Raw genomic sequence first — 25,258 nt, forward strand, 5'->3', positions numbered from 1 at the left:
TTCTGTTCCCCAACCTTGCTGTCCTCTCGGCGCGTGGCCTTTGCTCCGGCGCCGCTGGGACGTCAGACCCGCAGGGCGCCGACCCGCGTGCCCTTCCGAGGGGCCGGCCCGGGGAGCGGGTGCCACGCTCTCTCCTGCGAGCTGTGTGCTCCTGGCGGGGTCGCCAAGCCGCCCTGCGCCTGCGCGTGTCCCGCGTAACCCGGGGTGCCCGCTCCTCCGAACAGGCTCAGGGCGCAGCTCCCCCGCCAGCAAGCCCCGGCCCCAGCCCCGGCCCCCGGCCCCCGGCCCGGGTCCCGAGCGCGCGCCCGCACATCCGTCCCGGTGTAACCGCTGAAGGTGAACCCTTCCAACCGCTCTCCTCCGAAGGCGCCGCGCTTCTCGCCTGACCCCACCGACCTTGTCCTGCAGCCCCTGCAAGGCGAGGCTCGAGGGACCAGACCCGCGGGCGAAGCCGCCTGAAGCTCGGGACCGGGGCCGGACCGCAGAGCCGGGCAGGCCCCGCCCCCGCCCCCCGCCGCGGGCCCCGCCCCCGGAAGCCCGCACCCGCTTCCCATTGGCTTGCGGTCCGCCGAGGCCCGCCTCTCCGGGCCACGCCGCAGCCTTCCCCTCGCCAGCCCCGCGGGCCCTGCCAGGCCGGCCTCTCATTGGTGCGTGCGCGCGGAGCCCCGCCTCGCGCCGTCACTTCCGGGCAGGGAAGCCTGCGGAAGGCGGAAGTGTGCGCTGAGAGGCGGTCGTGGAGAGCGGCCGAGGCGGCCCGGGTCGGTCTCTGGCTGCGCTTCCGCGTCTGGGCGCCGGGACCCCGAGGCGGCCGGCGACAGCGAGTGGGGGACGAGGCCATGAGGCCGCCGCAGGGCCTGGCGGGGTCTGGAGGCTGACCGTCCCTGCCGCCTTCGCGCGAGGCCGCCGCCTCCAGGCCGTCGCCCGTCCGTGTCAGGGTCTCGCATCCCCGGTGCTCCCAGGGCCTCGGACCGGGGCGCCCGGGCCCTAAGCCCCGCGCGATGACCGCGGCCGCCGCCTCCAACTGGGGGCTGATCACGAACATAGTGAACAGCATCGTGGGGGTCAGTGTGCTCACCATGCCCTTCTGCTTCAAGCAGGTGCGTCCAGCGCGCGGGGTCGCCGCGGGCCGGCGGGGGCGCTGGGCGGGGGCGCGGGCGGCCGGCGGGCGTCGGGCCGGGGCGGCGCGGGCGGGCTCGGAGCCGGGGGCGGCGTGGGAGCGTCCGCGCGGCTCGCGGCTCGGGCGCGGCTCGGGCGCGGGGCCGGCCGCGGGGTCCCTGCGCGTCTCCGTGTCTCCTTGTTATCGGGGCTTTTGGGGTTTGGGGGGGTTTGAAGCGATCTTTAGGCCCAACGCGGGGCTCACGCTCGCGACCCGGACATCTGGGGTCGGCCCCGGGCGGAGCCGGCCCTTTCCACACCTCTGACCCGAGCGCGCGCTCGCTTGCGGGGCGCCCGGCTGCGGGCCTGCGGGGGGGGCGGGGGCGGGGGCGCCGAGGTGACCCCCGAGTTCGCCCACTGGGCTGGGCCGCACGTGAGTGTCCGCTCCGCCCAGAAGCCCCTGGAATCGGCGCCACGCGACGGTGCGGCCGCGGGGAGAAGGGCCGCGCCCGCGGGGCTGCACCCCCCGGCTTGCGTGGGGTCCGCCCGCGGACGGGTCTTCGCCCGCGGACCGGTCTCCGGCGCTTCGCCCAGGGGAGGCTGCTGAGCGCCTCGGCTCGGGCCCCTCGTTCCCTCGAGCCCAGCTCCTGGGCTCACGGGGGCCCGGGCGGGGCTTGCTGCGCCCTGCGCCCTGGCGGGGGCCGCGCGTGTCGGGGGGCGGCCGGCGGGAGGCTGCGGCGGACCAGTCTGGGGATGAAGCCAGGCAGGGAGAAGTGGAAATCAAGTGGGCGCCGCCGTTTAATTTTAGGCTAAACACTTTGCATTTTCGTACTTAGCATCTTCGGGGTAAAAATAGCACCATTTTTTTTTTTCTTTAAAATCTGGAGATTATTAATCCCCCACCTCAGCCCCGCGGCCTGAATTGCTTCCCAGTTCCCAGGCGAGTTGTGGGGACTGTGCCGGCAGACGGCGGGCAGGAGGACAGGGACTCTGGCCGCTGTAGAACCAGGGGCAGCCCCTGTGACCTCACACTGAGCCCCAGCGTGCCCGGCCACTCGCGGGCGTTTCTGGAAGGACTGTGGGCCCCAGGCTGCACGGAGACTTGCCCGGGATCCGCGTCCCGGCCCGTGTGTGTTTGGGTCTCTGTGGGTCCGAGGCTGCCCTCCTCCACACGGGTCTGTAAAGTGCCGTGGCCCCACGGCTCTGCGGGGGCTCCTGGGCAGCTTTCGGACCCCGGTGACTCAGCCCAGCGCAGATCTGGGTCTGGCGCGTGGTGGGCACGAGGCCCCGCCAGGCTAACGTGCCCAGGAAGGCTCCCGCTTAGTGGTGGAGGCCTGCGTGGGAGCACAGGACCGCAGGGGGTCCCCTGTGCTGAGGGCCTGGCCCAGCGGGCGCAGCCTCTCATGTGGGCGCAGCACCTGCTCCCCAGGAAGGCCTCGGCTGGGGCACCACGGCAGGCCAGGGGCAGTTTGAGGACGTGTGTAGTTGGTGTCCGACAGCCGTGTCATGGTTTTGGGGTTCTTTCTGTTTGCTTGGGTACTTTCCAAAATAAATTAACATTTCACTGAAGTGTGACACGTATACAGAGAAGTGTGCTCTTGGGTGTGTTCTTGGTGATTTTTTAAAAAGTGAACGAACACAGGGCACTAACTCCCAACTTAAGGAGCAGAGCACGGCCAGCACCCCGCACCCTCCCGCCGGGCCACCATCCCGCCTGCGGCGCCGCAGAGCAGTGCACCCGTGTCGTGGAAGCAGACTCCTGCATGTCACCTGGTGTCCCTGCTGCGGACTCCTGCGTGCCCTCTCGTGTCACCTAGTGACCCTGCTGCGGCTGTGCCGGTTTCAGTCCTCTGCCTCCGCTCGGCATCCACGGCGTCGCCTGCCTGTGGTTCCGTGAACACCGCACACGGGCTCGGACGCTCTGTGCGCGTTTCCCGGGGGTGTTTCTCAAGGGCGGGGTGTACGCTCACCTCCAGTAGAGGCCGGTAGGACACTTGTTTCTTCGGCTTTTAGATCACGGATAAACCCCTCTAAACACCGGCAGACAGGTGTCTGCGTGAACACGTGCGCTTCTTCCGGGGGAATCGCGAGGAGTGCGATGGCTGGGTCGGAGGGTGTCTGTCAAGGGCTAAGAAAGGCGACAATGTGATTTTTCATCTCTTCCCGCAAGAGTGTGTTCACCGCTGCTGGCTGCTGGTCCAGGGGGCTGGAAGGCGGCATAGTGGGGGGTGCTCGCAGGGAGCCGCGGGCAGGGGCGGTGGTTGGCAGCGCGTCGCTAGCTACGCGGTAAGACTCGGCGGGGCCGCGGAGGCAGTGGCGTCTCTGGCATTCTTTCAGGGTCACAAAGCGCGTGGTCACCACATGTAGGGAATTGGTCCCTTTCAGTGCTGGGAATTGTCACCTGTAGGCAGGGGAGTGAGGCAGAGCTGGGGCCTGGCATTGGCGAGGGTCGAGGGAGGCCGAGGGGGTGCTCGGGAGTCACGCGGGTGAGGCGGCAGCATCGGGTCACTTTATTTTGTCTTTTTGTCTCCCTCCCCTCCAGTGTGGCATCGTCCTGGGGGCCCTGCTGTTGGTTTTCTGCTCTTGGATGACGCACCAGTCCTGCATGTTCCTGGTGAAATCCGCCAGCCTGAGCAAACGGAGAACGTACGCGGGCCTGGGTGAGGACGGTGGCGCTGGGCACGGCGGCTGGGCGCCCCCGAGCCCTTGCCTGGGGAGTGCAGCGTTCGCGATCTGGGCGTTGGGGCCTTGCTCCTTTTTTTACTTACTTTCCTTCCACTTCATGCTTAAAGAGCTCCTTGAACAGCAGGTTTTCTTCCTTATTTTAAAGGTTTTAAAAAAGATTTTATTTATTTATTTGACAGACAGAGATCACAAGCAGGCAGAGAGGCAGCAGAGAGAGAGGGGGCAGCAGGCTCCCCGCTGAGCAGAGAGCCCGATGCGGGGCTCGATCCCAGGAGCCTGGGCAGAGACTTTAACCCACTGAGCCACCCATGCGCCACTTATTTTAAAATTTAATGCCGTTTTTCAAAACCGTTACTAGAGGCAATGGTCTTCCCTGAGGAGGTGAGACTTGCTTTCCTGTTTTCCGTTGATGCAAACACCTGTAGAGGGCCTCCCCTTGGACATTCAGGCAGGACCAGCGGCCCCCTGCTCCCCTGTGCACTTGCTCCTTGTCTGCCTCTCCTGAGCACCCGGAGCCTTCCTTTGGGGCCGCCTGCTGGGGGCTGTGGTGCTTTGCTACTTTGAATGTCGTGGAGGAGATGGCCGTTCCGCCCGGGCCGGTGGCCGGGATCCAGCCCCTGTCTCTCTAGCACTGCTGTTTCCTGATGCTCTTGGTTGTGATTTCATTTCCTGTAGGTCCTTTTCCTTCGATTTTGGCCAAGGGCCAGGAGGCTGTGCTTTCTAATTCCTTTTGGTTTGCACTGTTTCCTGGGGCGCTCGGCTCGGAGGGCAGGGGCCCGACTTTCCCGCCACCCTCAGGCTGCTGTGCTGGCGAGATCTGGCCTGGGGGCTCTCAGGAGCTGGGGAGAAGCCCTGGGCCCCGGATGGAAGCCCCCCCTCCCACCCCGCTGCCAGTGTGTGGCCGGGACACTGGTCCGCTTGTGCTCTCAGAGCGGAGAGGCGGTGGCGAGAGGAAGTGGCGTGCGCGCTCCAAGGGGCCAACTAGAACAAAAACACGTGCAGGGTCCTCGCGCGTGGGCTGTGGCGGTGCCACCTCTGGTTTCCTCCCAGCTCGTCTGCTTTGCGTCAGTGCCGCGGTCCTGGCGTCTGTTCTGAGCACAGAGCTGAAGGCGCGCCTCCTTCCCTCCTTGCCCGTGCGAACCTTGCTGTCAGGCTCTCGGTGCCAGAGCCACGCCAGGAGGTCGCAGTTACAGGTGAACGGATCCCGCGGAGAGCACCTCCCGCAGCTCGGGATGACGTGTGCTCCGGGGCGTCCCTTCCTCCACCTGCAGGGCTGTGACTTTTGGGGTGATCTTTTTCTCCCCTCTGAGGGTCACCATTTGGCGGGGTTCCCGGAGCAAACGTCCCATAAAGGCCTTGGCTGGGCCATGACAGAGGATATGTGACCCTAGACCGCGGAGACTGGTGGCTTTGGACAGCGGTCTGAGTATTCTTCGAAAGTCCCTGAGAAGGCAAACCGGTTTGGCTGGATGAGAGCGTCTGCCAGGAAAGCAGACGGGACACCCTCGAATGTGGCTGCCCGGGGCTGCTGCCCGGGGCTGCTCACCGTGACTGGAGCCCAGCTGCTGGAAGCAAAGACGGTCCCGGTCCACCGGCCGTCCTCAGTTGTGCCTTTGCGAGCGAGACAGCTCCGTCGCGCGAGCTCCCACAGACCGTGTGGCCCCGTGGGCAGCGTCAGATGCCCTGGGTCCAGCCTCGGGCCCCGCACTGTCGCTCAGAAACAGAGGCCCCGCCACTTGCATGGGAGTCGCGCACGGGAAGAGACGAGATTCTCTAGGGCGCTGTTGGTCGGCGGCCCCACCGCGCCGGGGCAGGCTTACTGAAAGGGCCTTTTCTTCTCACGCTCTGCCTTCTCCTGGTCCAGAAACCCCGTGCGAGCTTGCAGCACAGTTGGAGAGGGTGGCCTGAGACCTGCGGCCCTGGGGTTCGGGATAAGCAGCCTCTGTTGGCAGAGCCCCCGGCCCCAACACGCGTTGTCTGCTGGATCCGTGGGCGCCAGGAAGGTTGGGGGCAGGCATGTGGCCTTGTGGCCTTCGGCCAGACCTGGAGACAGAGCGGGGCCCAGAGGGGCCGACGCAGCTCCATGGCAGGGGTGGGGTGTGCGCGGGGCTGGTTTCACGGAGGATGTCTGCACGTGCAGACGCCGGTGAGACTGCCACCGTGCCTCAGTTTGGTGAGCCCCAGCGGTGACCCCAGTGTCGCCCCTTCCCCGTGAGCGGTGTGCGGTGTCTGCTGGGGAGGGTGCCCTCCCGGCGGGGATCACGGCGCTTGGGCCGTGTCTGTTGGTAGAGCTTCCGTGTGTTTGTGGTGGTCTGGCGGCTGCGCTTGCGCCAGGTCGGCGCATGTCCCCCGCGTCTCACCTGCTCCTCCCTCGCCGTGTGCATTCTGTTTCGCGTAGACTTTTTAAAAAGACTTTATTTATTTATTTATCTGAGAGAGAGAGAGAGCACGAGCAGGGGGAGGAGCAGAGGGGGAAGCAGGCTCCCCACTGAGCAGAGAGCCTGACGCGGGACTTGATCCCAGGACCCTGAGATCATCCTCCGAGCTGAAGGCAGACGCTTCACTGACGGAGCCACCTGGGCGCCCTCATGGAGACTTTTCTAAATCTCGTTTTCGGAAGATGGCCCTGCCAGCCAGTCAGCCTCCCGCAGTGGTCTCAGCCCCCCAGGGCCTCCCCAAGGCCCGGACCCCACTGTGCTGAGTGTGGCCTCTGGGCTCCCCGTTGTGTGCACTCGATGCTTCCGGCACTGTGTCTGGGGTCCTGGGGTCCTGGTCAGCCTGCCACCCACTCCTGGGCCTGGGGTAGGGCCTGCCGAGGGCCCGTCTGGCCAGTTTTCTCCCTGCCGGTCTTCAGACGTGGGACCTACATGCGTGGATATGTGGCTCGGGCGTGAGGGCTGTGGAGCCAATCTTTCTGGTGCCCGGGGTCTCTATACTCTCATTGGCCCAACAGACGTTCTACCGGCCTCTGTGCAGGTGGCACTGGGGAATCACGTAGTCCAAGGCCTGGCTCCAGGGGCGGCTGGCTTGAGGTCACCCTTCTGTCTCGAGCAGCACAGTTTGGTGTGTGAACCACCTTCTCTGCCCTGCTGATGCTGGCGTTCGTGAGGAGGAGGCTTGGAAAGCTGGTGGAGAGAGTGGGAATGGGATCAGGGTCCTGCGCTGAACCGGGAAGTCTCAGCGTCAGCCCTGTGTCCTCAGCAGCCTTGGAGCCACAGGCCGGGCAGTGGCTCCCAGGAGAAGAAGCTCCTGCCCGGCCTCCCAGGGAAGGACCGGGAGAGGCCTCCTGACAGCAGTCCCCGCTCCGCACGAGAGCACTGGCTGGACTGGTCCGAGGCCACACCTCTTCCTGGTCCGCAGGGCCCGGCTGCTGGCTGCAGAGTGTCCGTCCCAGGGAGAGGCAGAACCCCTCCTCAGATACCTGCCGGCTGGCTGGGCCTGGCCCGTCTCTGTGGTTCCTCCCCCGAGGGACAGTCCCGGGCCCGCTCAGCCATGCCAGGTGGGAGGCTAAGGCGGGGGCTGCTGGGCATTTCTGTTGGGGACTCGGCGTTGGAGGTTGCCGAGGGATCCACCCTGGAGGTGGGGAGTGGGGGAGCCCAGGTAAGGAAGCGGCCGAGCGGGGCGGCCCGAAACTGGGACGGTCCCGTTGGGTTGTCCTTGTGGGTATCTGGGTGAAGAGAGCCGCCTCCCATCTTGGTCCCCTGACTTGCTGAAGTATTTTCCGGTTCCCCGTTCTCCAGGGTGCAGGTGTGTTCTGGAATGTTTTCTCCGAGCATTTGGAATGCGCTGTAGCTGTTCGGCTTCCTCGCAGAGCACGATCGGCTGGGAGGGGGCCACCTCTGCGGGGCACTGGGTTATGTGGTCCCGTCCGGAGGCGCGCTGCCCAACGGCTGTCCTTGGGAGCCTCAGAGCGCCTCCCTTGGGCGACAGCAGGCCTTGGGGTCCTTAGTCTGTGAAGGGCTCAGCTTGGCCTGGCGTCTGTGACGAGTCAGACAAGCCGGGAAGGCAAGCATGCCCCTCAAGGCTGGTGTGGCTTACTGGCCTTCTGCCTGTTCATGGCCTCTGTCCTGTGTGTGACGTGCCAAGCTCCCCTGCACTTGGCAACACTGTCCCTCTTCCTAAGTCACTGGGAAGTGGCAGGCACCAACTGGCTACGTGTTTCCTGCTCTCTGAGTCTCCTCGGAAAGGGAAGCTGGGCTGTGCTGTTGCGCGCTCTCCTTCCTGGCCGCTCCTGGGAGTTGGGAACTTCCCGGGGCCACGGTCAGGTCCTGGGGGGGCCTTGCCTTCGTCTCTCAGCTGCTCAGGGCAGTTCTGCTGTCAGGGAGGAGGGACAGGCCTCTCTTGTCCGCTGCGGGACACGCTGTTCTCAAGCCCGGCTCCTTGATCGTCTGCCTCGAGGGGGGCAGGCCTGAGACCTCTTATCCCTTCGCCCCCCAAAGTGCCCCACTAGAAAGGATTCTCTGAGTTTCCTTCTGGAATCACAGTGGGTGAACCTAAAGCCTTTAGCCAGGTCCCTCTGGCCTGGGCCGCAGAAGTGTGGAGACCCGTGGGCACTGGGCGTACCCCCGATTTGGGCTTCCCCAGCCTCCCTGGCTTCCCGGCCTACCCCGACCTGGGAGCCCGCGCGGCCTCGGTCACGGGCCTTCCCCCACGGCCGCAAGCAGGGGACCACCGCTTCACGGGGACAGGTCTCCTTGGTTATTTCTAGTGAAAAAAACCAACTGCCTGTGTCTTTCTCTCCTTTTTATTCTTTTCTCTGTGGTTTCCGTTTGTTGAGTAGACCCGAGAAAAGCATGGGACCAGAATCTTAAAATGCCCTCCCTACACCCCCGAAATGCCAGACCAGCAGGTTTTTGTCCAGGGGCCCTTCAAGGCTTCCCGCAGGGGTGTGTGCGGGCGTGGCGTCCGTGCTGTCTGACTGACCCCGCTTCTCTCTCTCTGCGCCAGCGCTGCACGCCTACGGGAAGGCGGGGAAGATGGTGGTGGAGACCAGGTACGTGCTGGTGCTTGCCCCCCTCTGCCCCCTCTGCCCCCTCTGCCCCCCTTCACCGCCCCGAGGAGAAGCCTGAGGGCCTTCACACCCTGAGCCGCGCGTCTCGGACCTGGACTGCTTTACGCGGTGGTGCTTTTCTCGAGTGTCACTTAGTAGTTGAAAGTGGCATTTGTGGGCACCGTAAAGTAATTTGGGTTTGGGCCGAAGACCCATGTAAGTCCTGCTAGGGAGGATGTGAGAATGGGGGACTCGGGGAACTCAGCCCCGCTCCCGAACCCCATGTGTCCCCCGCCGCACACGTGGTTGCCTCGAGGCTGCGTGGAACGGTCCTATCCCCCCCCCCCCTTGGAGTAGACTTTCGTGAGATGAGAACGTTGCTGGAAATGGAAAGTTGCCCTTTTAGGCTTGTAAGTTAGGGAATTGTGGACTCAGGGGAGCAGCCCTCTGAAGGCAGGTGATGGTTCTTTTTACTCATGGAGCATCAGGGCGCGTTCATCCGCTCGCTGGGAAGAGCGAAGCGCCCAGGTCCCAGCCCAGGCCCGCAGGCGGGCGTTTGCAGGACACTGCCTCTTCCTCCGGCCGGCCTCGGCGATCACGGGCCAGCCGCGTGGTGGGGACGGGTCTCGGTGGGGGGTGGGAGGCGAGATGGCGGAGTCCGGTGAGGACGGGGCCCTTCAGCCCGACCTCGTTCTCTGCAGCATGATCGGGCTGATGCTGGGGACCTGCATGGCCTTCTACGTTGTGATCGGCGACTTGGGGTCCAACTTCTTTGCTCGGCTCTTTGGGTTTCAGGTGAGGACACGCGCAGGGGCCCGGGGCCTTGGTGTGCTTGTGGCTGCTCGTGTGACAGCTGCTGGCGACACCCCTGCAGGGCTGCCTCTCAGCCCCCGGGGGCAGGGGCAGGGGCAGGGTGAGGCCAGCTGCCTGCGGTAGGTTAGGAGAAGCTTCTGGGCGCTTTGGGGTTAGTTCCAGGCCCGCAGGTTGGAAGCTCTGGGGAGCCACTGGGGTGGCGCCTGCCCGGCCTGCTCGGCTCCCCGCAGGTGGTCGGCACCTTCCGCATGTTCCTGCTCTTCGCGGTGTCCCTGTGCATCGTGCTTCCGCTCAGCCTGCAGAGGAACATGATGGCCTCCATCCAGTCCTTCAGCGCCATGGCCCTCATGTTCTACACCGTGTTCATGCTTGTGGTGAGTGCTCCCGGCGGGGACGGGAAGGTGCTCGAAAGCCGGGCAAGTGGTGGAGTCGTGCCCGTGAGCCCTGGCGGGGCACGGGGGCCGCCCAGACCTGGGCCGGCAGGGCAGTGATGATGCCCAGGCAGGGGTGCAGCCGATGCCCCAGGAAGCGAGGTATGGAGGCTCCTCGTTTGACGGACATTTCATGTGTACTTAGTGATCGGGACTCATGGCGCCGACGCCTGGTCACAAGGGGGCAGGTGGTTTTCTAGATGAACATTCTTGGCCATCCAGTTCTGGGTGGCCGGTGTGGAGTACATGCTTGGAACACTTGTGTCCTACCGCGTGCCTGGAGGCCTCTGAGCGGGAGCCCATGGGGTCTGAGCCCGGGGCCTGACCATCATGGTGAAGGTCGGATGGGCCCACTCCTGAGTGAACAGCGTGGAAACCTTTGCCATGGGTTTTCCTAAGAAAGCTGAGCCCTTCCCAGTACCCCAGCGACCTCCTTGGGAAGGCTGCCCAGTAAGGTCACGCTGTTCCCCAGACAGCCCTGTTCTCTGGGGCTTTGTCTTTTAAAATGGGTGGGGGGGGCTGGCGGCCTCAGTCGGTGGAGCGTGCGGCTCGTGATCTCAGGGTCGTGAGTTTGAGCCCCGTGTTGGGCGCAGACCCTACTTAAAGAAGAACAAAGTGTCCAGATGGGCCTGGGAAGGGCCTGCCCAGTTTGCAGGGACCGTCCTGTCCCCTCAGGCAACTGAGAAGGGGGTGGCAGGTGGGCCTCACTGTGCCCCGTCTGCCATGTGTGTTCAGGGCATGGGCAGCTGCCTCAGAAGCCCCGCTGGCTGTGTGCGTCCAGCTCGTGGCACAGCGCAGGGCAGGAAACCACGGGTGCGGGACCCCAGCCAGCGGCACCAGGTCTCGCCACAGGGAGCGTGCGGCCATCTTCCGGTAGCGTGGCCCGGGCCACGGTACTCGCCCGGCGCGGGGGTCCCGATTCGCATCCCGTGTGCTGATCTGCCCTGAGCTCGCCTTTCTCATCCCTGTGCAGATCGTGCTGTCCTCCCTCAAGCACGGCCTGTTCGGTGGGCAGTGGCTGCAGCGCGTCAGCTACGTGCGCTGGGAGGGTGTCTTCCGCTGTATCCCCATCTTCGGCATGTCCTTCGCCTGCCAGTCGTAAGTACCGTCCGCTGCCCGGGGGCCCGAGGCATGGGGGTGTCCCTTGGGGCGGGGGGTCGCGGGGAGATGGGCGTCCTCTCTTGTCTGGAATTGGCGACGCGGGCCACCATCGTGTGATGCCTCGTTCTGTTGTGACTTGTTCCCCCTCCAAGCTGAGGGAGAGAGCTGTGTGTATTTTTATCGAGAGAGAACTCGACTTTATTCCCGAGATGTGCTGCTGGCAGGACTGGGGACAGTGCCCAGTACGCCCCCCTCCCCCCAGAAGAGTTGGCTGTGGGGAACACAGAACAGCCCAAAACCATCTGATTCACACAGTCCCAAGCATTTTGCCAGAACTGAGCTGTTCGTGTGAGAATATTTAAAAGGAAATTGCACAAACATTGACTTCCGACTGCCGCCGGGGCGCCTTCGGAGGCGTGTGCGCGTGCGCGAGTGTGCTTTCTCTCTGGCACGCAGAGCTCTGGGAATGCAGATCAGGCTATTTCCATAATTCCAGCAGCATTACCTTCGCCACCGAGTGACAAGAGCCAGTGATTCATGCCCGGTCGGAACGGTAACCCGCTCAAAAGAGAGGCGTAAATCCGGCACGGACGGGAAAAGACCATCAGTACCCGGGGGGGCCCGCTTCTGCCAGCCCCCCCGCAGCTCCAGTGGGCTTGTATTGTGCCAATCGTAAACTAATGTGGCAGATAAAATTTGCTCGTGCTGCTGTGTTTACACCCACATGCGAGATCCAAATCGTCATTTCCCACTTACTGTCTCTCTTGGCAGCTTGGGTTCCACCAGAACACGCTCTACTCTTGCTGTTTAATGTCCCCATTATACTTGGTGACAGAAGTTCCACTCTCTCACGGCATACCTTGTTACCAGTTGTCCTTTTTTGTCTGTGAGTTTGCTTTTAGAACAGAAGCCAGTGGTCGGGCTTTTTGGTGGCAGCTGCAGAGTAGCCAGCCCACCTCGGTTGGGTTTGGGTCCTAGGTCAGATGGTACGTTCTGGAAGGTTGTCCTGCTCGAAGGGAGCATTGGCCCTACGGAGAGCGCCCATGTTCTCCCCAGTGAGCGGCTGGCAAGGGCGTCCACAGAGCTTGGTATGACTGGTTTGGGGACCTCCCCTTAGAAACACAGGCATTTACCAAGGGCGGAGACCAAGCGCTCCACTCCCGCTGCATCTCCGCACGGGCGTGCGTGAGAGACGGGCCTGCGGGGTGACTGCCTGCGTGACTGGTGTCCTTTCTGCGGGGGTGGGCCAGGCCGCTGCTTTGCTCTTGCCGTCTGGCCCTGTATGGTCTCACTTCCTAGTAATCGAGTCCAGAACCACGAAGCCCTGTGGCCCATAGAAGCAGCCTGGGGAGTGCCGAGCGCAGAGGGGCCTGGTCCACACGGAGGCCCGGGTCTGTGCGCTGGGGCTGCATGTGGGAAGCTCTGTCTGACTCGGGTAAAGCAAGTCTTGGAGGCCGCTCGGCGAGGTGGGCGGTCTGGGTACGCTCTGTGGGGTGCCGAGGTGGTTCTCATGGACGTCTGTGGCTCCCAGCAGTTGTTCCGGGGGCACGGGCAGGATTGGGGGGGCCTTTCTGCACTTGTTCATGCGCCAGCGTGGGGCACGACCCACTCCCCACGGTACCTGCAGCTCCTGGTGTGTGCTGGGGGCCGGGGGTCGGGGGAAGTCCCCGTCCGGGTGTCTGACTCTGCTTCCCCGAGTTGTCACTCGCTGGTATGGACCCTGGCTCAGCCCGAGGAACCGTCTGGCGCTGGGATGTTGGTGCCGTGTCCCCTGTGGGCCCTCTGCCGTCCGCTTGGGCTGCACGGATCGGTGCTCCCTGGCACCCTCCAGCTGGGCCGAGGGGAGGGCAGCTCTCTAGGGTGACCCCTGGCCACGGTGGGTGTCCCAGTGGGACAGTGTCCGAGCTCCTGCTGGCCGGTTCTTCCCACCAGTTCCTGTTTGCTTTGCGGTGACGTCTCCTCTTACTTTCTTGAAGGTGGTTTCGGGGTTTGGCTTCACTTACCACTGTGCTTGTGTATCTATTGGCGACCATTTTCTGCATCCTGGCGCGTCCCTGCCAGCTGGCATTCCGCACGCATGACCGCGGGCCGTGGCGCTCTGTCCCCCAGCCGCTGGGATGCCACAGTACATGGGCGGGAGAGTGGCCGCCTTCTGTTTGGACACCCCTGAGCCCGGCTTCCCTTCCCCGGCTGCACATAGACCTCCGCTGCCCACCCCTTTTCCTGGCCCTCCCCACTGCTCCCCACAGGGACTGTCCGCTGTTTGCAGAGGGCCCGACGGCCGTGTCCCTTCCACCGCCCAGCAGCGCTGCGCCGCTGGCCCTGGGCTGTGCGTGGGACAGAAGCTGCCTCTCTGTCCCTGTGGGCTCCGACCGACAGCGCTGAGGCGAGGGCAGGTGGCCTGGCCCTGCTTATGTTTGTTTAACTTTCTGTTCTTTTGACGGCGGCGCTCTGCACTGCTTCCTGCCTCCCCTGTAAACACGTGTGGCTTCACTGCCGCCTGGCACCTCAGCTGCAGCCTGGAGTTACCATGGTGGCGGGTGTGATTGGAAGGACCGTGCTGGAGACTCGGGGGGGGGGGTGGGACTGGGGACCTGGGGACAAGGGCAGGCAGAGGGGCGTGTCTTGCTCTGGAGTCTGCTTGGTGAAGTCGCTGGTGTTTATACAGTCAGGTTCTGCCCACCTACGACAGCCTGGATGAGCCGTCGGTGAAAACCATGAGCTCCATATTTGCCTGCTCCCTCAATGTGGTCACCGCCTTCTACGTCACGGTAGGAGCCCCTTCAACTGTCCCCTCCTCTCCTGTGTCAGAAACCACTGGGCTCTCGACCCCCTGCAGGCCTGCCCTTTGCTCCTTTCCTGTCGGAGACCCGGTGGCCTCGGGGGCAGACCCGCCCCTCGGCTCCGCTCCAAGGCCGCGCGCAAATGCAAACACGCTCTGCCCCGGGCGGCAGCCGTATCTCTCCCGTTCCAGGGGCCCCCATCACGCTGGCCGGGAGTCTCTCCTGACTCCTTCTCTGAGACCTTTGCTCATCTGCGCTGGAAAGAGCCCCGTCTGTTTACCGAAATGGGGACATAAAAAAAGCAGAGGAAAAAAATAAGCTTCGATTTGGGTAGATTTTTCTTTGGGTCCCCATGTTGCCGTTTGTCCTATGAGCAGTGCGCACTCTGGCCCGTGGCCCTGAGCCGCAGAGCGCCCGTGCTCTCCTCAGCTTCCCCAGCGTTGTCCACGGGGAGTGGCCGTCCATGGCGGGCACGGTTTGCCCCATGGTGCCCGGCTTTGGCTGTTGCCCTTGGGGAAGGTTGGCCGCCCTGCGGGGCTTGCCGGGAGCCCTGAGGCTTCCTTTCCACGTGGTAGCTCGCTGCCCTGGGGCCTGCTGTCCGCGCGGGAGGCAGACTGGAGCCTCCTGACAGCCGGGCCTTCTGGGCACGTAGGCTGTGGGCCCGCGGTCCCACGGGCGGTGTGGTCCTGCGGACGCTGCTCAGGGCTGTCTCCATGATCGTGCACCCCACTGTCGCCCTCCCGCAGGTCGGCTGCTTCGGCTATGTGAGCTTCACCGAGGCCACTGCAGGCAACGTTCTGATGCACTTTCCCTCCAACCTGGTGACAGAGATGATGCGAGTGGGCTTCATGATGTCCGTGGCCGTGGGCTTCCCGATGATGATCCTGCCGTGTCGGCAGGCCTTGAACACACTGCTTTTCGAGCAGCAGGTAAGGAAGGCTCTCGTGGCCCTTGAGGCGACCCTCCAGCAGCAAAGTGCTGTCCTGCCGACCTCCACTGTGTCCGCTCTGTTGGCTTGGGCCGCTTCTCTAGCTCTCTGGGCTGCGGCAGGGAGAGCTTTTTCTACTTAAAAATGGAAAAGCTGGGGCGCCTGGGTGGCTCAGTGGGTTAAGCCACTGCCTTCGGCTCAGGTCATGATCTCAGGGTCCTGGGATCGAGTCCCACATCGGGCTCTCTGCTTAGCGGGGAGCCTGCTTTCTCCTCTCTCTCTCTCTGCCTGCCTCTCTGCCTACTTGTGATCTCTCTCTGTCAAATAAATAAATAAAATATTAAAAAAAAAAATGGAAAAGCTTCGGTTGAAGTGAAATCTCTTATTTTTTAAATGTTTTTAAAATATTTTATTTATCTGTCAAAGAGACAAAACGAGAGAGGGAATATAAGCAGGGGGAGCGAGAGAGGGAGAAGCAGGCTTCCTGCCGAGCAAGGAGCCCGATGCGGGGCTCGATCCCAAGACCCTGGGATCATGACCTGAGTTGAAGGCAGATGCTTAATGACTGAGCCACCCAGGCACCCCAAAGTGAAATCTTCTAACAGGGATATTTTTAAAAAATCCCTATTACAAGTAGGCAAAGAGGCAGAGCAGCAGCAGAGGGGAAAGCAGGCTCCCCACTGAGAAGAGAGCCTGATGCCGGGCTCGATCCCAGGACCTTGAGGCCATGACCCAAGCCAAAGGCAGGGGCTTTAACCCACTGAGCTACCCAGGCGCCCTTCAGGATTTTTTCAAAACCAGCTTTGAAGAAAAGAGACCGTGCCAGAGCACACAGGGGTCTGTCCACACGGGAGGCGTGGAGCCCTGACTCCTCAGTCCCCCGGCTGCTGCCTCCGAATCAGGTGGAGCGGAAACCCCGAGGGGTGTGGGGGGGCTGGCAGTGCGGAAGAGCCGGCTCCGTAGGCAGGCACTGACATCTGGGCCCTGGGGTCAGCGCACTTTGCTTTTACGTTTATGTAACTGGACATTTTAACAGTTTGGATCAGAGACGGCACGAGAGGCTGAGTTCTCTTCACTTCCGCGTGTGCGGGCATGAACCACTGAGTCCTTAATGAGAAGTTTTCAGAGGTGTGGGTTGGAGCTAAGAGTCTCCTTTGCTGTTGCCAAGTTAAAAATAGAAGGTCTGTGTGTAACTTGTGCCCCAAGACGTGCCCCGAGATGCGCCCACTTTGGGAGCCCACGGACCCGCCCACAGTTTTTCTCCATGGCGGTGTCTTGTGTCTCTGGGTGGAGGTCCTTGAGTGTGGTCTGCGGTCAGCCGGGACTCCTGGTGGCCACACACGTGGAACTGCTTAGGCCACAGGGTGGGGGGTGGGGAGTGAGGGGGTGGAGGGGCTCTCAGAACTCCAGGAGACAGTGTGTCCAGTAGCCACACTGGAGAAGGTGGGCCCCTGGGCCTTTGGAGCAGCTAGAACTGGGCTCGTTGTCCACAGGGTTGTCCTGCGCTCAAGGCAGCTTCCCGCTGATTGTGCATCGAGACGGCCCCTCGTGGCGGAGCCAAGCCCTGAAGGACGGGCCGTCCTTCCCCATCCAGTCCGAGCCCTCATTCCCGACCCCATTAGCTGGGCAGGCACCTGGGCACCAGGCATGGCACGATTTAATGCCTGGTCCCTCGGGGGCAGCGGTGGGGACAGCTCTTGTCTCCCCCCCCCGCCCCCCCCCCCCCCCCGCACTGTGAGCTGCTGGCCTCCAGCTTTCCCCCTTTGATGCGCACACGTGCTCTGTGTGTGAACAGCATTTGTGTTTCTGTATATAATTTTTACCGTTGAGGAAACAGTCCACGGTGGCATTAGAGGCGATGTTAAATCAGGGAAGAAGATTCACCTGCGTCCCTCCGTCCTCCCACAGCTGACGTGGCGTTTGTGCGCGTCTCTGTAGAGTCCTTTTGCTGAGTCTCCTGCCTTCGCTGGGCGTCTCCATGGAAACCCGTGACGCCGCCTCGCTCTTGCTCTTCCAGCTTTTGTGGGAGGCTCTGCCGCGGTGGGTCCTTCATGCTTGACCTCCCACGGGTGCTCTCTCCCGACCACACGTACCGCTGCCCCTTCTCCCTCTCCTCTTGGAGTATCGGGTAGACTTGTAGGCAGGAGTTCTTGGGTCAAAGGGTGTAGCCCCAACGCCCCTCCTCGCCGGACCCAGTGCAAGCTGTCATCCTAAGGTCGATCAGAAATTTGGGCTGCAGCGCTCCCCAGTCCATCCTAAGAAAGCCACCTGCATCAACGGTCTATTATGGAAATGGGGTGATTTAAAATTCTAGTTACGGAAGGTTCTGAGACTCCCCTGGAGTGGTATTGCCCAGCCCAGGAATAGGAACCATGGTCAGCCCTTCCTGTGTGCCCAGTAGTGCTCTAGAAGCTTCACTCCGGCGACCTGACCAGAAGATGGTTCTGGTGAATGGGCCTTGGAGGAGGAGTAAGTTTGGGTTTGGTTACATCATGTCCTATCATCTTTCCTTCTTCTCCGAAGCACCTGGAAATTAGAGCGTGCACGGGAGTGTGTGCCCTGGGGGGTTCTGCTGTACCCGGAAACCATCAGCCTGGCTCTGTGGAGCTCCCTCTGGCTTCTGGTGGTCCCGTTTTTAATCTGGCTTGTGCACTGCCCCAACGGAAATGGAAGGTCCTGCTGCTAACATTTCGAAACAAAGTTGTAAACTCTCCATCCTGTTCCATCCCATGCCTGCGTGAGGAGCAGCCTGGGCCTTCCCGGCCCGGAGCTTTGCTGGGCTGGGTTACTGGTTGGGTCACCGTCTCGCAGCAACACCGCTCAGCCAAGTCATACCGTGTCTGGAGTCACCTGCTGGCCTCCCATGCACACCTACCTGGGCCACCGGCAGAGCCCTTTACGGGCATCCTTGCTGGAGGGCGGAGAGGCAATCAGTCATTTCAAAACCATTCTGTTTTTGTTTCCTCTCACCCAGCAAAAAGATGGGACCTTTGCTGCTGGAGGCTACATGCCGCCCCTGCGGTTCAAAGCCCTCACCTTCTCAGTCGTGTTTGGAACCATGGTGGGTGGAATCCTGATCCCCAACGGTAAGTGGGAAGACTGCCCCGGGGACTGGCTTCCCGCCCACTCTGTCCTCCGTGCTTGCTGTGACAGGGAGGGACCCCAGGGCTGGCGCTGCCTGGAGTCTCCGTGTTCAGCCGACACCCAGAGTCTCACAACCCTCTCTAGTCCCTAAAAAACATGTAGAGGCCATCTGTGAATCTTTCGATTTCTCCCCGGGAAAGGCGTGGGTCACTGTAGTATCCTCAGGGACCCGTGGGCGTGTGCAAAGCTGAGCTAGTGACTGACACGCAAGGACACCAGCCTGGTTGGTGGACTTGGTGGGGATGCTGTTGGTTGATTCCTGGTTTTGATGACACATCACCAAGGGACAGGGAAGGGCCTGAGTGAGATTTGCGCAATCACACATGGTGGGGAGGTTGGTGATTCAGGACAAGCCATCCGAGAAGCCCCCGCTGGGCGCCCAGAGGCTCTGAGAGGAGCCAGTGCGGTGCTGTAGGCCTCGCCCTGTGCTGGGCCTCGTGGGAGGACACCTGCTCCCCGTGGCTCACCGAGGTTCACGCAAGCAAGGGAGGGAGTCACGCTGCCCCCATTTCACGGGCCAGGAACTGAGGTGCAGGGAGCAGGGAGCTTGCCTGGGACTCCTGGCTGGGAGGTTGGGGCCTCTGGTTCTCACGGGGCTGCGGATTGCTCCCCGATGCCCGCGTAGCAGCCAGGATGCCCCTCAAGTGCCTGTGGGCACACAGGCTGGACTTGCGGAGGCGCGTGTTCCCCAGGCCCGGAGGCAGGGCTGGCTTGCCTGCCTGTGCTTGCCAAAAGCCTGTGCTCCGTGCCTTGCCGGAGCCCCTGGCGCTCACCCCCCTCCTGTCTTTCTCATTCCCAGTGGAGACGATCCTGGGCCTCACGGGCGCGATGATGGGAAGTCTCATCTGCTTCGTCTGCCCGGCTCTGATCTATAAGAAAATCCACAAGAACACCCTTTCCTCTCAGGTGAGCGCCGCTCAGCCCCACCCGGGACTGGTGTGGGCCGCGCTCTCAGATGAGAGTTTCTTCCTATAGGAGGCCCTTGGTTCGGAAGGTCTGGGAGATGCGGGACCAGGCCAGGCGGCTACCTCTGTACGTATGGAGGTTCCCACGGGCCCAGGGTGCGCAGGCGTGCCTATGTGTGTGAGACCTTACTTTGCCTGAGCGTTGAAGACCGAACTGCTTTTCCCCAAGCACGTGTGTGTGTGGTGACAGGGCTATCCATGCCTGTGTGTCGCACACTCCAGGCCCCTCCCCGTTCCTATCCCCAACTGTCTCACTAGGAGGCTGTCCACGGGGTCACTTCTGCCATGCTCTGGTGTCAAAGGGAAAACCATGCCGATTCTCCACGTACATGAGTGTTGGGATGCGTTTGAGAACATGTCTGTGGGAAGCTTTCTGGAAGAGGAGTCCCCGTGTCCGAGAGGAGGAGCACGTGGGCGCGGGAGCTTTTACCCACAGCCCGTACAGAGGTCAGTGCCGTCACCGCCCGGCCGAGCCCAGGCCTCTTTCCCCGTCAGCGGTCTGCGGGGGTGTCAAGTGTCTTCTCGTGTGTTTACGAGCTACTGCATTTCTTTTCCTGGGAGCCACCCTTGCGTCTTGCTCACCTTCCGCGGGCTTACGGAGCTTTTTGTTTTTGGGATGTCCCCATGATGGTTTCAGGAGTGCCGCAGAGCGAGTGTACAGCAAAGCACCCGATTCCCCATACAGCGTGAGGACCGTTTGCCAAGTGAGCCCAGCCATGGAGCCACCGTCCAGGGAAGGTTTATTTAGAACATTCCAGCACCCAAAGCTTCCCCGGGGTGTCTCACGGTCTTTCCCCTCCAAAGGTTACCGCTCTTCTGTCTTCTAACGTTTGGGAATAATTCTGCTTGTCCTTGGAGTGGGCATGGACAGAGTCTCACAGTACGTGCTGTGTGTCTGCTTCCTGACTCGGGCGTCACGTCTGAGGTCAGCCGCAAGGGCCGCAGCCTGCCTGTTCTCCCTGCTGCGGGGCTCCACGTGGGCCCCCAGAGCACACAGTGGGGCTCTCTGGGCCGCTCGTCCAGGACGTGCGTCCGGCGTGTGGGTTACTCCCCGAGGCGGGTGTACCGGATCCTGGGCTTAGGGGTCTGTCCGGTTTCAGGAGATTCTTCCAAGCTCTTCCAGGTGGGCCTCTGGCCTCAGGTTGGAGTTCCAGTTGCGCTAGCCCTCTGCCCCCCTCGCACGTGCTGGCCCTTCTGAGGGGTGAGCAGGGCCTCCGTCTGGGTCTTAAGTTGCAATTCTCAGGTGACTGACGATGTTGAGCATTTCATCGTGGGCTTCTCAGCCGTGTGAGTGTTGGGCACGTCCTGCCCTGTCAGCCGGACGGTCTTCTTCTGAATGATTTGTGGACATTTTTCAAGCTTCTGAGTCTTTTTTCAGAAGTACACATTGCAAGTGTTCTCTCTGGGCTGCCTCTCCATGCCCCTGTGGTACCTTTTCACCAACACGTGTTCTTCGTTTTGTTTTCTTATTTTATTTTATTTTTACTTATTTAATTTTTTAAAAAAAGATTTTATTTATTGATTGGACAGAGAGATCACAAGCAGGCAGAGAGGCAGGCAGAGAGAAAAGGGGAAGCAGGCTTCCCCCTGAGCAGAAAGCCCCATGCGGGACTCGATCCCAGGACCCTGAGATCATGACCCAAGCCAAAGGCAGAGATTTAACCCAGGCGTTCCTATTTTATTTTTTATTTATTTATTTATTTATTTATTTATTTAAAGATTTTATTTATTTATTTGACAGAGAGAGATCACAAATAGGCAGAGAGGCAGGCAGAGAGAGAGGAGGAAGCAGGCTCCCTGCTGAGCAGAGAGCCTGATGCGGGACTTGATCCCAGGACCCTGAGATCATGACCTGAGCCGAAGGCAGCGGCTTAACCCACTGAGCCACCCAGGCGCCCCCCTATTTTATTTTTTAAAGATTGATTTTCGAGAGCGCACACGTGCAAGTGTGTGCAGGGGTGAGGGGCAGAGGGGGAGGGAGGGAGAATCTCAAGCAGACTCCCTGCTGAGCTTGGAGCCTGACCTGGGGCATGATCTCACCACCATCAGATCATGGTCTGAGCCGAAATTAAGAGTCGGACATCCAACCAGGCATCTGTGCCGTCTGTAACGACTGTGCCGCCAGGTGCCTTGGTGTTCTTCATGCCAGCGTAGTTCCGTTTGTCCCCTTTCTCTCTGGCTGGGGGCCTTTTGTGTGCCGCCCGTTACAAGGCCCTGCAGATAGCCTTATAGGTCATGTTCTAGAAGCTGCTTGTTTTCTTGTCCGCATTCACGTGCAAGCTCCATCGGGTGGGGAGGTGGGGTGAAGGCCCTTAGCTGATCGCACCCCCCTTTCCCCGGCACTGTGGTGTCACAGCTGTCATCAGTCCTGTTTCCCCAGGGGATTGCTGGGGACACTCTGTTGCCGGTCTGTCAGTCTGTCCTCGTCCTCATGGCCCTGCTCCGAGCGCTGTGGCTTTACAGTCTTCATGGTGGGCGGCAGGTGCCTTGACCTTCATTCTTCTGCCCGGGGTCTTTCCATCACTGGCCCTTAGCATCTGCCGCGGAGTCCGCTTGCTGGCCTCCTCCTGCACAGCCGAGTTGGACTTTGATGGGGTTGTGCCAGACCACGGACCGGAGGACTGACCCGACCCTTCATGTCACAGCATTTCCCAGTTTTCCTTATGTCTTCTTTTACCCGTGGCTTCTTCAGATGTTCAGACTCTGGGGGATTTCCTCATACTCTTTTGTACTGATCTCTAGTGCGACCCCATTGTGCTGGGAGAACACACACTGAAGAATATGAATTTCCTCCTTTGACCTTCTTGAGACTTGCTTGCAGCCCAGCTTATGGTTTGCGCCGATGGCTGCCGTGGGCTGCGGGCAGCTGTGCGGTTAGGCCAGCCGTACTCACTGCGATGGTCAGATTTCACGTGTTCTTGCTGTTTCTTTAATCTTGTTTATCAGTTCTGGGGAAGATGTAACAAGTTCACTGTAATTGTGGATTTGTTTATTTCTCCTTTTAGCTGTATCAGTCTTTGCTTTTTATCTTGAAGCTGTGTTACTGGGAGCATACAGTTTCAGGACCCTCACATGTTGCTAAACTGACCCTTTTTCTTGTGAAATGTCTCTGTTTATCTTTGAAATGCTTCTGTCCTTAAAATGGTCTTGTCTGATACAGTGTGACTGACCCAGCTTTGTTTTGGATTTATATTTACACAGACAAGTTTTTTGTCTTTTCTTTTATGATCTTTCTATGCCTTTATACTTATGGTGTATCTCAGATAATGGCATATGGTTGGCTTTTGTTTCGTTTTGTTTTTATCCAATTTGTTAATAGGAGTATTTAAGACTCTTTATAGTGAATGTAATTACTGATTTTGGGGGGATTAAAGCTTCCATCTTACTCTGTTTTTACTTGTCCCATCTGTTCTTTTTTGTTTGTTTCTTTCTTGGTGACTTGGATAAATCACACATTTTAAGTATTCGTGTTTTATTTGTCTTTTAGCTGGAGGTGCACATTTCTGTTCTAATGGTCACACAGAGCAGTTTAGTATGGGTCCTCGATTTATTAGAGTTGACAGTAAGTTGGTTTTACCAATTCACAGACAAGCCAAGCATCCCATAACGTTTTACTCCCATTTACCCTCCTCTGGCCTGTGGTGCCATTGTTTCTGTGTATTTTAATTTTATGTATGTTTTAAACATTGTGAGATGTTATTATTGTTTTAAAATTGCCAACATTTCATTTTATTGAGCCTTTGCAGCCTCTTGGTTTTCTGTCACTTGGTCCTGTCTTCTGGCATGCTTGGTAGTTGGTGGCCATTGTGTTTGAGAAATGGTAGAGGTTCTCGATGATGCTGTCTTCCAGCAGACAGAGGATGGCAAAAGGCCTGTATTCACTTAAGGGGAGGCTGTTCCTGGTTTGCCTCACTCCTAGGGCACAGCCCTTCCAGGGTCTCAGCTAAACGCCCTTGCCCTCACATTGGTAAATTCTCTGCTTAGCTTCTGTTGTCTCACACCTCTCTGCGTAGTTGGCATGTACCTTAGAGAGAACTGCGTGCAGAATGTGGGTGCCCTTCTATGAGGATGGTGGCTGCCCGAGTTCTGGCTGCCCGAGAGCCCCCTCACCCTCCCCTCTAACCCCTGACTCCGGCTTGAGCGTCGCAAGCTCCAGGCTGCTGCTCTCCTGCCTGGTGCTCAGCACTGCAGGTCAGGAGGAGCTTGACCTCACGGGGCCTCCGTGCTTTCCTCTGTGATCCGAGGTCTCACCGGCGGTCTTGGTGGCCAAGGTTGTCTGCCAGTTGGGCGATTTTAGTGAGTTTGGGGAAACTCCTGAGGGCATGCGGAAACTAACCAGCTGCTGCCTCCAGATTGCAAAGATTTTTCTGTTTGTCACGTCCCAGAGTTTTAGTCCCTTGGACTCTTTCAGGGGGAAGAAGTCATTGTTAGAAAGGCCCTTCCTCTTCAGTATGATTTTTAAAAAATTCTTTCTTCAGTTCCAGGGCTTTCATGACTTCATTGTTTTTCATGAAAATCCTTGATCGTCTGTGTTTTATTTCAGGGTAAGAACCCAAGCAGGCTCCATAGATGGCAGCCCCGGGGCTGGGTCGCTGCTGGGTGGTGGTACTGCTCTCGTACTGGACCTCGTGTGGACTTGGGCCTGGTTTGGGACTTGTGTTCGAATGTGCTGCCGTCCGTACTGCTTGCCACTGTGGCCATGGTAGTGCCCCCTGCTCTGTGATGCATCGCTCTGGAAACTTTTTAAAATTTGGATCCAACTTTTTTTTTTTAATTTTATTGATTTATTTGTATTAATCCCCACATCCAGGGTGGGGCTAGAACCCACGATCCTGCAATTGGGAGTTGCACACTTACTGACTGAGCCAGCTGGGTGCCCGGCTTGGGAAACATTTGAATTCTGATCCTTCTTCCTCACTTTTACTTATGACATTTCTGGATACGTCGCCTGTTCATTCTCCAGAGGCGTGTTGGAGTTAGCCGATCTGCCTCTTGCCAGAACAAAGTCCAGCTTTTTGTTTCTTTGGTCTCATCAGAAGTCTTCGAAGCTGTAGATCACTTTGGGCAGTGTCGTTCCCTCCGCACTCCGGCGAATCTGCAGTGCGTACCTTGCAGTCTTCCGTGCAGTTGCAGGGGGTGGGGTCCGGCCCGGCCTGCACCAGCCAGACCGCGAGACAGCCGCACCGCCACCTCGGAGATGTCCGAGGCTCCTCTTCTGCCGGCTTCTTCCCTGCCTGTTTCACGGGTTTGCTCTTTGCCCGCCCACCTCCTTGCAGTCCGACGGCACCTCTGGACTATCCCTCGTCCTCCTTCCCAGTTGTTAGGGCTTCTCTTTCCTGATCTGTGTGTCCTGCGCATCTGGCCGCGGGGCCAGCTCCTGACTCAGCGGCGAGAGCCCCTGGTGTCGAACTGTTGAGCCTGGTGTGGCTGTGGCTGCGCGTATGGGAACAAACATGCACGCCCACACGCCTGCACACGGCGTACGTGAGCACCCGTGGAACTGTGCTAAGACAAGTGTCCATCTGTGCCTCCTTTGCTCTGGTTTTGAAATCCAAAAAACACATTGAATCGTGTTAACCATTTGTGAAGATGGTAAAGTTTGTCCCTCCAACTCAGTGCTCTGATGACTTGGGTATCACACATCAGTTTAGGGATGGACCGTCTGACTGTGGTGTTCTGTTCGTATGTGCTGCTGTGTTTTATTTGCACACAGGTAGCTTTAGTGTTTTGAGGGAAATGAATCTTCCAAGGCACAAACTGGGCAATGTGGCTAGAGTTTGGTGCACACAAAGCTCGGGTCTGGAGGGCACCTGCTTGGCTCCTTTCTGCCTTCTGTCCCGAGAGCTCTGGCTGCTGCTCCTGCGGAAAATGCGGGCCCAGCGCTAGGCCCAGGGCCCGCTCCCCTGGCCCGCCTGACGGCTCTCTGGACACAGACCTAGAGAAGAGCTGGACAGGGTGCGTGGCTGATGGACATGTTGGGACTGGGCAGCAGAAAGTCTCAAAGGGAGGAATGTGCTGAGAAGCGTCCTTGTAGGTGGAGTGAGCCTGTGACACAGTGTGCCCTTAGTGCATCAAAAAGGAACTTTCTCTGCCATCATGAGTTCATTCTTTACCTTGAGAATCTGAGAAATTGGACGGTCTCTCCAGTCTCCACCTGGATGGAGGTGTTGGGAATTGACATGCCACAGCCTGGAAGCCCGCAGAGTGAGCAGGAGCTGCTGGCGGGGCCCCAAGGAGAGAGCGGGGGTTGCCCAGGTCACAGGCCGGTGCTGTGCCCCCGGAAGGCTGTAGGTGAACACATGAGACCGAGACTTGGAGACAGT

The 25,258-nt window shown here is 60.1% G+C and overlaps 1 protein-coding gene across 7 annotated transcripts in view; it reads left to right on the forward strand.

Moving 5' to 3' along the window:
- Positions 1-695: 695 nt before the first annotated feature.
- The window catches only part of SLC38A10 (solute carrier family 38 member 10), a 40,389-nt gene continuing 15,826 nt past the window's right edge, over positions 696-25,258 (forward strand). For 4 of the 7 annotated variants that reach the window (XM_059150140.1, XM_059150145.1, XM_059150142.1 and 1 more), the window contains exons 1-10: positions 696-1,097; positions 3,638-3,755; positions 8,728-8,773; positions 9,472-9,565; positions 9,814-9,957; positions 10,988-11,112; positions 13,784-13,886; positions 14,645-14,827; positions 17,801-17,912; positions 18,770-18,876. In XM_059150140.1, the coding sequence (XP_059006123.1) occupies positions 999-1,097; positions 3,638-3,755; positions 8,728-8,773; positions 9,472-9,565; positions 9,814-9,957; positions 10,988-11,112; positions 13,784-13,886; positions 14,645-14,827; positions 17,801-17,912; positions 18,770-18,876 (1,131 nt within the window). In that variant the 5' untranslated portion in view covers positions 696-998. Of the gene's footprint in view, positions 1,098-3,637; positions 3,756-5,051; positions 5,201-8,727; positions 8,774-9,471; positions 9,566-9,813; positions 9,958-10,987; positions 11,113-13,783; positions 13,887-14,644; positions 14,828-17,800; positions 17,913-18,769; positions 18,877-25,258 lie in introns of those variants that run through there. The other 3 variants (XM_059150143.1, XM_059150144.1, XM_059150147.1) reach the window with 2 other exon arrangements.

Source organism: Mustela lutreola, chromosome 15 (genome assembly GCF_030435805.1).
Source record: "Mustela lutreola isolate mMusLut2 chromosome 15, mMusLut2.pri, whole genome shotgun sequence".
NCBI classification, from domain to species: Eukaryota; Metazoa; Chordata; class Mammalia; order Carnivora; family Mustelidae; genus Mustela; species Mustela lutreola.